The sequence below is a fragment of the Schistocerca serialis genome, chromosome 6 (genome assembly GCF_023864345.2).
Source record: "Schistocerca serialis cubense isolate TAMUIC-IGC-003099 chromosome 6, iqSchSeri2.2, whole genome shotgun sequence".
Taxonomy (NCBI): Eukaryota; Metazoa; Arthropoda; class Insecta; order Orthoptera; family Acrididae; genus Schistocerca; species Schistocerca serialis.
The window spans coordinates 717,586,178-717,598,289 of NC_064643.1; the positions used below are offsets into that span (position 1 = coordinate 717,586,178).

The window sequence follows — 12,112 nt, forward strand, 5'->3', positions numbered from 1 at the left end:
ATGCTACCAAATGGATAGCCGAAACAATAATTGCGTTGGGACTCAAACTGTTAGAACACCTGCTGTATAGTCCAGACATGGCTCCAAGAGATTTCCATATGTTTGGACCATTGAAGTAAGCACTCAGGGGAAGGAGATTTTCAACCGATGCTGAAGTCACTGATGCAGTGTAAAACTGGTTACAGGAGCAGCCAAAAAACTTTTTTTCTGACAAAATCAAAAAACTTGTGAAATACTAGACAGAGGGTATTGAACTGCAGGGAGGTGATGTAGAAAAATAATGTATGTTTTAGTTTTATATCATTAGAATAAATATTCCGTTTCTCGAAAGTCCATTTACTTTTTGACTTCCCCTCGTATGTGGCTGGCTACCTGTTTCAATATCACTTTCAATTGTTAAGAATGTAACTTTGTCGTCGTACTCCTTATGTACACTGTTTGCACAGTTGACCATATACGACACGATGCATTCCATTGACTCATCTTCCAGAAATACTAATATTTCATCTGCCATTTCTTTCTCACCGAGCGAAATTCCTTGTGTTCCTTTCTGACTAAATGTCAACTTTGGCAACTGTTGTTGTGAATATAGTCCAATGTTTTCTTTCTTTATTGTCACCACTGATCTGCTTTCTACCAACACCACTAGCACTGTACCACTGTTCTGAGTTACTCATCAACTAAGCTGTCAGACTACATTCTGTAGCCCATCCTGTGCTCACAATTGGATACCTCCAATCCTACCCATGTTTCCATTAACAGCCAATATTGTGGTTGCACGGTAAATAATATGTGGGGTGTCGAATGACGTAAACATCATTGGTGTTTTGCACACAAGAGGTTGCTTGTCAGAATGTGTCCTATCAACCAATCCCTTCTTCTGGTCAGGTTGTGCCACAAATTTCTTTTCTCTCCAATTCTGTTCAGTAGCTCCTCATTACTTTCTGATATACCCATCTAATCGTAAGTATTCTTCTGTAACACCACACTTCACAAGCTTCTGCTCTCTTCATGTCTGAACAGTGTATCATCCATGTTTCACTTTCATACATGGTTACACTCCATACAAATACTTTCAGAAAAGACTTCTCAACACTTAAATCGATATTCAATGCTAACAAAGTTCCCTTCTTCAGAAACACGTCCCTTCCCATTGCCAGTTTACATTTTATGTCCTCTCTACTTTGGCCATCATCAGTTATTTTGCTGCCCAAATAACAAAACTTTAACCAGGTAAGGTAAAATAAAATCTAAAAACATTGTATGCCTTTACTCAAAATCTTCCTGTGTCCTTAGGGTACCAATTTATGAAAAGTAATGCCTCCAAATTTTTCATGTGAAAACTCTTAAAGCTTTTTAAGCAAAACAAATGTCATTAACATTCTACATCTTTATGCTTTACATCTACATATTTGCAGCCACTAGATGGCCCCAAATTGTAGTGTTTAACATGGCTGTGTGTAATGTAACTATCGAATTCAAAGAGTTCATCCACACAGTGAGTACTCTCTCCTTCAGCATGACAATGCCAGACAACATACGAGCACAGTGACATCTGCAACAATCAAACACCTTGGGTTCACTGTCATCAGTTATCCTCCATACAGTCCCAACTTAATCCCATTCGATTTCCAAAACTTAAAGAACACCTCTGAGGATTTCACTTTGATACTAATGAAGCAGTGCAAGCAGAGTTGAGTCTGTCGCTCTGTCAACAAAGTCAAACATTCTACAGTGATGGTATCAACAAATAGGTGTCTCGTTGGGACAAATGGGTTCATGACCAGGGTGACTATGTTGAGAAATAAATAAGTATACATAGAGACTATAGATGTAGAATGTTAATAAAATTAGTTTCATTTAAAAAGTTTTAAGAGTCTTCACATAAAAAATTTGGAGTTCTTAGTTTTTGGCAATTCCTCATGTATGTATTTTACTTTTGCACTTTATATGTCTACAATTAAAGTAAATCAATATGATTACTCATCAACACAAGTACTTGTCCCGCTAGTTGAACTACTTTTCAGCTTGCACGTGTTATCCGACTGCATTGTTAAAACATGTGAAAACATAGGCAATAACCAGCACAAAACATGGATTACCACTTGACAAATATTTGACTATACACCAATTTATTCCACATAATAAGAAGGAGTATTTATGCAGAAGATTTTGGTGTCATCACTGTGACTCAAGCATTGCCCTACCACCCTGATGATTCTCTCTAGCTTGACCTTCAATAAGGTAGGTAATTCAGAATTTCCATTGACCTTTCAAACTTTGTTGTTGTTATCTTCTGTGTGTGACTGGTTTGATGCAGCTCCATCCTGGACAGGCTTCTTTTATCTCTGCATAACTATTCTAACCTACATCTACTGAACATGCTTACTGTATTAAAGCCTTTGTCGCTACACAATTTGTACATCTACCCACCCTCCTCTCCTCTTTCCCTGTACTGCCAAACTGGCTACTTGTTAATGCCTCGGTATATGTCCTATTGACCAATCCCCTTTCGGTCAAACTTCTTTTCACCCCAGTTCATTAGGAACCTCTTCATTAGTTATTTGATCTACTCGTCAAACTTTTGAAAGCTTCTACTCTCTGGGCATCTGAGCTGTTTATCACCCATGTGTCACTTCCTTACAAGGCTACACTTCAGACAAAACTCTCAGAAAGGATTTCTTAAAACTTTCATTTGTATTAATTACACATTTAAATATTTAACTTTTTCAGACATACACTATCATTGGTTTTTGTCAGTCTGTATTTTATATTGTCTCTACCTTCGCCAACGTGATTTAGTTTGCTGTCCAAATAACAAAACTCACTACTACTGGCGTCTTCATTTCCTAATTCAGTTCTCTCACAGCATCACCTGATTCAAACTCACCACATTCCACAACCTTCGTTTTAATTGTGCCCTTGTTCATCTTATAACCTATTTTCAAGACACTATCTACTCTGTTCAACCACTCTTCTATAACAAGCAAATCTTTTAAGTTTTTATATCTTATCTCTGAACTTCAATAACTCCCTTTTCAAAGTTCTGTTTGGTAGCTCAAAATGAACATGAAATAACATGGGAGGACAGGCAACAACCCATCTCAATCCCTTCTTAAACACATTCTCCTTTTCATATCCTTCAAACTCATATAAGAGCAGTACGGTTTCTGTAAATGTTTTAGATAACCTTTTGCTCCCTGTATTTAACACTGCTATCTTTCAAACTTCGAAGAGTGATTCCAGTCAACACTTTCAAAAGCTTCCTCTATATCATAAATGCTATGAGGTTCATTCAAATGAAACCTGGCCAGTGCGTCTACCTTTGCCTTACACTTAAGGTGGCACCACATAACTGCAGGCATGGTGGTGCCATCTATAGGAAAAGTGACTGACGCATGAGCACCATTTGATGTTGCATAGCACCAGAGTCGTTTCACGCCAAAGAGAAGGTGGTCACACAAGTCATCGTCCACTATTGAATATGCAGGCAAGTGAGCAGGAACAATGAGGAGTGATTCAATTTTTTGCGATGGAGGGAGTTTGAGGCCGTGAAATGTATCAACGGATGAAGGCTGTGCACGGTGAGTATAGTCCAAGTCGTTCAAGTGCTGTGGAATGGTGCAAACGATTCCTTGAGGGGCAGGAATCACTGGAAGACGATGCTCGTCCTGGACAGGCTCATCGTGTCATCACAACAGAAATTATTGTGGAATACTATAGTCTTGGACAACCACAGAATCACCATGGATGAGATCCGTCGGTTACTGGGCATTAGCAAGGGCACTGCCCACACCATAATGCTTCAACACTTGACCCTTCGATAAATCTGTGTACAGTGGGTTCCTCACCAACTGACCGCTGAACAGCGCAATACTCGAATGGTGCTATCTTTGGGTCGTCTGCAACATTGTCATGAGCAGGAATAAGGCTTTCTGTCGCATATGGTCACAGGTGACGAAACATAGTGTCACCATTTTGGACCAGAAAGCAAGCAGTGGAAACATGCGACTTCACCACCTGCAAGGAAATAAAAAACCGTGCACACAAATTCTGGAATGGGGAACCATTATCAATGCCTGGTGCTATCAAGCCACTTTACAGAACATCAGGCGAGCCACCAAGTCGAATTGTCGAAGCATGCTGTCCAATGGCATCATCCCCCTGCATGATAATGCCCGCCCACAGACGGCCAATGTGGTGAAGACAACACTGCAGCAGTTTCGGTGGGAAACACTGGAACATCCACCGTACAGACCTGACATTTCACTGTGTGACTTTCATGTGTTTGGACCTCTAAAACAAGCTATTCGCGGACATCGATTTGCAATAAATGACAAAGTGTGTGACTGAGTCCAGGCCAGGATCCAACAGCAGCCTACTAGCTTCTTCAAGGATGGACTCAACCGGCTAGTGTCGCAATGGGATAAATGTGCCAACACTTTTGGCGACTATTCTTGAGTATGTGTATTGTGTATAACTACATTTTTTAGTTAATAAAATCATTACCCTCACTTTACACTAGTGACTGGGTTTCATTTGAATGCCCCTTACATAAATGTATGTTTGCCTTTTCTAATAAACATACAAATAACCATTAGAATGCGGGGGTTCATGACATTAATGAATAACTAAAAAAAAAACTAAATAAATGGTAAGGACACAAGTACAACTGAATACTTACACACAATACAGTTTATGAATGGGGTAGTACTGCCTGTCTTACCTGCTGATGAGGCTCAGTCCCCACAACAAACTGACAATCGCTCCATTGTGCGGTTTCCAGCAAGAACTTGCCCCTCTCACTGACCTTCTGTCGTCTTATCTGCCAGTCACATGTGTTACCAACCTGAAAATATTATTTTTTCTTACTGATAAATAACTGATAATCAAACTGCTATTTGAAAACAAATACTCTCAGAAATTAAATTGTAAGTTTCTGCCTTGAACTGGTTATACAAGGTTTCTAGCTAGTAGCTATTGGTAAAAAACACAAAAATATTGACAACAATTCAATGACTGTAAATACATGTTGGTATTTTTAGACTTATGGGAAACTAAATGCATGCAAAATACAATTTATGAACTTTTCTCTTATACTTCCTCACACATGCCTTACCTGAAATGCAGAAAATGAGCAAACCAACTACCTGTCATATGGGAATTATTACTGTAGTGTACCTTTCATCCACACAGTCTAAACTTGCAGTGGCTTTCTGGAACTACTACATTCAGTTTTGTATGTCAGAGGATATATAGTATATACTGCAGAAGATCTCATTCCCCATCTCCAAATCAACAGTGCACTTTGCCACTGGAGTAGTGCCTGCGTGCCTCAGCGATACAGCCAGATGTAATTTAGGTGCAAAAGACATTGACAAGATATCTACTGAGACGCTAGAAAAACGTCTGGTTCCTGAAGAGGGGCAGCAGCCTTTTCAGTAGTTGCAGGGGCAACAGTCTGCATGATTGACTGACCTGGCCTTGTAACATTAACCAAAATGGCCTTGCTGTGCTGCTACTGTGAATGGCTGAAAGCAAGAGGAAACTACAGCTGTAATTTTTCCCCAAGGCACACCAGCTCTACTGTATGGTTAAATGATGAGGGCATCTTCTAGGGTAAAATATTCTGGAGATAGAAATAATCCCCCATTCGGAACTCCAGGCAGGGACTACTCAGGAGGATGTTGTCATCAGGAGAAACAAAACTACAAAACTGGCATTGTACAGTTCAGAGCATGGAATGTTACATCCCATAATCATGTAGGTAGGTTACAAAATTTTAAAAGGGAAATAGATAGGCTGAAGTTAGATATAGCGGGAATTAGTTAAGTATGATGGTAGCAGGAACAGGACTTCTGGGCAGGTGAATACAGGGTTACAAATACAAGATCACATACGAGTAATGCAGTAGTAGTAGTAGTAGTAGTAGTAGTAGTAGTAAGTTTAATAATGAATAAAAAAGAATAATGCTGGTAAGCTACTATAGACAGCATAGTGAACGCATTATCGTAGCCAAGAATGACACAAAGCCCACTCCCACCACAGTTGTCCAAGTTTATATGACAACTAGTTCTGCAGATGAATAAGATACTGTAGAAATGTATGATCAAATAAAAGAAATTATTCATACAGCCAAAGGAGACGAAAATTTCATTGTGATGGGCAACTAGAATTTGATAGTAGGAAAAGGGAAAGAAGGAAAAATATATGTGAATATGGACTAGGGTAAACGAATGAAAGAGGAAGTCACCTGATAGTATTTTGAGCAGAGCATAATTTAATCATTGCTAACACTTGTTACAGAATCATGAAAGAAGGCAATATATGTGGAAGAGACCAGATTTTAAATTTAAGATATTTCCAGGGGCAGATGTGGACTCTGACCACAATTTATTGGTTATGAAGAGTAAATTAAAACTACAGAAATTGCAAAAAGGTAGGAAATTAAAGAGATTGGATCCAGATAAGTTGAAAGAACCAGAGGTTGTTGAGAGTTTCAGAGGGAGCATTAGGCATTGATTGATTAGAACAGGGGAATACAGTGGAAGGCGAATGGGTAGCTTTAAGAGATGAAATAGTGAAGGCAGCTGAGAATCAAACACTTAAAAGCAACATGGCCTTGTGGAAACCCTTGGGTGACCAAAAGGACAAAATATAAAAATGCAGCAAATGAACCAGACAAAAGGGAACGCAAATGTCTAAAAATGAGGCTGACAGGAAGTGTGATGGAAAACCAGTCCTAAGCAAAGAGGGGAAAGTTGAAAGGTGGAAGGAGTATACAGAGGATCTATACAAGGAAGATGAACTTGCAAGCTATATTATAGGAACAGAAGAGGTCATGGGTGAAGATGAGATACAATACTGTGAGAAGAATTTGACAGAGCACTGAAAGACGTAAGTCGAAACAAGGCCCCAGGAATAGACGACATTCTGTCAGACCTATTAATAGCTTTGGAGAGCCAGCCATGTCAAAACTCTTCCATCTGGTGTGCAAGACATATGAGACAAGCAAAAAACGCCCAGACTTCAAGAAGAATATAATCACTTCAATTCCAAAGAAAGCTGGTGCTGACAGATGTCAGTATTACTGAACTACCAGTTTAATAAGTCATGGCTGCAAAATACTTGCAAGAATTCTTTACAGCAAAATGGAAAAACTGGTGGAACCAGACTGCACGGAATTGGATCCTGGAGAAATGTAGGAACACACAAGGCAATACTGACCCTATAACTTATCTAGGAAATAGGTTACAAAAAGGCAAACCTACGTTTAGATGCAGGTACACATGTAGTTCTCCAACTTTTGTTAACCTGTGTTTATGTGCTATTTTATCTTTCTGTTTTGTGTATTTTACAGACACTCATTTCAATCTGTTTTCGCGCAGGTGCTGAAAACCTTGCTGTTGTGCATCCGTATAATTATCTCCATCCATCCATCATCCATCTATGTTTATAGCATTTGTAGACTTACAGAAAGCTTTTGACAGTACTCTCTTTGCAGTTCTAAAGGTTGCAGGGGTAAAACACAGGGAGCAAAAGGCTGTTTACAACTGTACAGAAACCAGACAGCAGTTATAAGAGTCAAGAAGAATGAAAAGCAAGTAATGATTGAGAAGGGAGTCAGATCGGGTTGTAGTCTACCCCTGATGTTATCCGATCTGTACATTAAGCAAGTAGTAAAGGAAAACAAAGATAAATTTTGAAAAGGAATTAAAGTTCAGGGAGAAGAAATAAAAATGTTTGAGGTTTGCTGATGACATAATAATTCTATTGCATACAGCAAACTATTTGCAAGAGCAGTTGAATGAAATGAACCATGTCTTGATATAATTTGAACATCAACAAAAGCAAAACAAGGATAATGGAATGTCATCGGATTAAATCACTTGAAGCTGAGGTAATTAGATATGAAAATGACACACTTAAAGCAGTAAATGAGTTTTGCTATTTGGGCAGTAAAATAACAAATGATGGCCAATGCAGAGAGGATATAAAATGTAGACTGGAATAGAAAAGAAGTGTTTCTGAACAAGAGAAAATTTTTAGCACCAAATAAAGATTTAAGTGTTAGTTAGTAAGTCTTTTCTGAAAATATTTGTGTGGAGTGTAGCCATGTATGAAAGTGAAACCTGGATGACACACTGTTTAGATAAGAAGAGAGTAGGAGCTTTTGAAACATGCTACAATAGATTGCTTAAGATTAGATGCATAGATCACGTAACTAATGAAGAGGTACTGAATAGAATTGGGGAGAAAAGAAATTTGTGGCACAACCTGACTAGAACGAGGGATCAATTGGCAGAACACATTCTGAGACATCAAGGGATCACCAACTCAGTGTTGGAGGGAAGTGTGGAGGGAAAAGTCTTAAGAGGGAGACAGTAAAGCACATTCAAAGGATGTAAGTTGCGGTAGTTATTCGAAGATGAAGAGGCTTGCACAGTATAAAGTAGCATGGAGAGCTGCATCAAACCAGTCTTCAGACTGAAGATCACCACAACCACAACTGCAGAAGATTGTCCTGTTATACAATACTGTTCTCTTCATAGTTTACCTACAGGCATCGTTGTGCCCAGTTTACTTCTATGTCTGCCTGAGACTCATCTGTTTTTAACTGAAGCAACAGGTTAATATTATTTTTCAAATTCACTACATAACTGTCAACATAAGTTCTGTTCATGCTCCTTCTATTGTTGTTGTTGTTGTGGTCTTCAGTCCTGAGACTGGTTTGATGCAGCTCTCCATGCTACTCTATCCTGTGCAAGCTTCTTCATCTCCCAGTACCTACTGCAACCTACATCCTTCCGAATCTGCTTAGTGTATTGATCTCTTGGTCTCCCTCTGCGATTTTTACCCTCCACGCTGCCCTCCAATGCTAAATTTGTGATCCCTTGATGCCTCAAAACATGTCCTACCAACCGATCCCTTCTTCTAGTCAAGTTGTGCCACAAACTTCTCTTCTCCCCAATCCTATTCAATACCTCCTCATTAGTTATGTGATCTACCCACCTTATCTTCAGCATTCTTCTGTAGCACCACATTTCGAAAGCTTCTATTCTCTTCTTGTCCAAACTGGTTATCGTCCATGTTTCACTTCCATACATGGCTACACTCCATATGAATACATTCAGAAACGACTTCCTGACACTTAAATCTATACTCGATGTTAACAAATTTCTCTTCTTCAGAAACGATTTCCTTGCCATTGCCAGTCTACATTTTATATCCTCTCTACTTCGACCATCATCAGTTATTTTACTCCCTAAATAGCAAAACTCCTTTACTACTTTAAGTGTCTCATTTCCTAATCTAATCCCCTCAGCATCACCCGATTTAATTTGACTACATTCCATTATCCTCGTTTTGCTTTTGTTGATGTTCATCTTATATCCTCCTTTCAAGACACTGTCCATTCCATTCAACTGCTCTTCCAAGTCCTTTGCTGTCTCTGACAGAATTACAATGTCATCGGCGAACCTCAAAGTTTTTACTTCTTCTCCATGAATTTTAATACCTACTCCGAATTTTTCTTTTGTTTCCTTTACTACTTGCTCAATATACAGATTGAATAACATCGGGGAGAGGCTACAACCCTGTCTCACTCCTTTCCCAACAACTGCTTCCCTTTCTTGCCCCTCGACTCTTATAACTGCCATCTGGTTTCTGTACAAATTGTAAATAGCCTTTCGCTCCTTGTATTTTACCCCTGCCACCTTCAGAATTTGAAAGAGAGTATTCCAGCTAACGTTGTCAAAAGCTTGCTCTAAGTCTACAAATGCTAGAAACGTAGGTTTGCCTTTTCTTAATCTTTCTTCTAAGATAAGTCGTAAGGTTAGTATTGCCTCACGTGTTCCAACATTTCTACGGAATCCAAACTGATCTTCCCCGAGGTCCGCTTCTACCAGTTTTTCCATTCGTCTGTAAAGAATTCGCGTTAGTATTTTGCAGCTGTGACTTATTAAACTGATAGTTCGGTAATTTTCACATCTGTCAACACCTGCTTTCTTTGGGATTGGAATTATTATATTCTTCTTGAAGTCTGTGGGTACTTCGCCTGTCTCGTACATCTTGCTCACCAGATGGTAGAGTTTTGTCATGACTGGCTCTCCCAAGGCCATCAGTAGTTCTAATGGAATGTTGTCTACCTTCCACTATCTGCCTATCTCTTCTGCATATCCCACAAAACCACTGATGAGCCTCATGCACTTGTCCTTCTTACGCCATTACAGCATCCAAAAAACTACTGCATGGGAACCCTTCCACAGATCAATTTATGGGGGGTGTCCCAGCATCTTGCAGCTCCAAGTATGCACATTTGTTTTCTCAATTTAATAAGAAAATTAATCAAATTCCCTTAATGCTGAGGTCTGTGGGTTATAAAGAATGGAATACTTTATTGTGAACCCACTCTTTAAGCAATTAAGGTTCAGCCAGCCCATGCCAAGTGGTCTTATTAAAAAAAATCCCACATGATCATCACAGATTTTGCTGAAATTTTGTGTTAACTTTTAAACATGTTCCCAAAGACATTAGTAAAGTTTTACTTTCGCCGACATAATACTTAGACAGATGCAGTCATTTGTTTGACATATCTCCTGCTGCATTTTCTTGAAAGATTCAAAACTAGGTCATCTTGTACAACTTTTTAACTCACTTAAGTGAAATAATAAAATAGGATTTCTTGAACAATTTTCATAAAGATAATTTGAAGCAAAGATGGCCAAAAAAGACACTTAAAAAAATTTGAAGTTTCACTTTTTATCTAGACTTCTTTCTGTAGGGTAATCTCAGGAACACAGTTTCGCTGCGAGACCACATACAAGGTATGATCTTATAGAGAAAATTGAGCATGCATGAGATGCTATTCCGTTACAAACCCCTCAACATAGAAGCTAACCTTACATAAGGAGAAAGAACCATAATCCACCATCTAATAACTGATACCGACCTCATAATACTACTTGCGGACAAAGACTCCAGCACTGTTGTCTTGAACCGCAAAGTATTACCTGGTGGAAGGACTCCACCAGCTGTCAGGTACTTTCACCTACTAACCTTGCCACAGTGACCCCAGTCCAGTAATCCAGCACGATCTCCAGTCACTACACAAATCATCAGGCCTATCCCAGAACCTGTCCCCTGAGTCCATCTCTCTACTCCCCCTACCACTTCCTGCACTCCTACCTTCTACATGCTTTCTAAAGTCAATAAACCTAACCACCTAGGACTCCTCATTGTGGCCTATTACTGTGCCCCCACTGAGAGAATCTCTGCTCTCGTAGACCAACCCCTTCAACCTATTGCCCGGAAACTACCCTCCTATATAAAAGATACCAACCATTTCCTCCACTGACTCTCCACAGTTCCTGTCCCTTTACCACACAGTGCCTTGCTCGTCACTATTGATGTCACCTCACTGTACACTAACATTCCTAATGCCCGTGGCCTTATTGCTATTGAACATTACCTTTCCCAACGACCAACAGATTCCAAACCAACAACTTCCTTCCTAGTCACCATGACCAACTATCTCCTCATCCACAATCACTTCTCCTTTGAAGAAAATACCTACAACAAATTCGAGTTATGGCTATGGGCACATGCATGCCACCATCCTATGCCAACCCATTCATGTGCCATCTAGAGGAATCATTCCTAAAAACCCAGAATCCTAAACCCCTCACCTCGTTCAGAATCACTGATGACATCTTTGCTATCTGGGTTGTAGGTGAGGACACCCTATCCACATTCCTCCACAACCTCAACAAGTGCTCCCCCATTTGCTTCACCTGGTCCTACTCAACACAACAAGCCACCTTCCTAAATGTTGACCTCCACTTCATATATGGCTAAATCAGTACCTCCATCCATATCAAACCAACTAACCACCAGCAATACCTCCACTTCAACAGCTGCCACCACCTCCACTCAACAGCAGCCACCCATTCCATAGCAAGAAGTCCCTTCCGTACAACCTAGCCACCCACTGTCACCACATCTGCATGACGGCAAGTCCCTCTTGAAATATACCGAGGGTCTCCCCCATGCTTTATCTTTCCCGTCTCCCAACACCTCCCAAAGTCCCACTATCCGGCCATAAAGGAACATT

At 39.8% G+C, this 12,112-nt stretch overlaps 1 protein-coding gene across 3 annotated transcripts in view; it reads right to left on the minus strand.

Annotated features, from left to right (window-relative positions):
• LOC126484023 (BTB/POZ domain-containing protein 6-like) overlaps positions 1 to 12,112 on the minus strand; it is a 79,682-nt gene that overhangs the window by 56,358 nt on the left and 11,212 nt on the right. For all 3 annotated transcript variants that reach the window (XM_050107350.1, XM_050107351.1, XM_050107349.1), the window contains one exon: positions 4,727 to 4,849. In XM_050107350.1, coding sequence (XP_049963307.1) covers positions 4,727 to 4,849 — 123 coding nt within the window. The remainder of the gene's footprint in view (positions 1 to 4,726; positions 4,850 to 12,112) is intronic.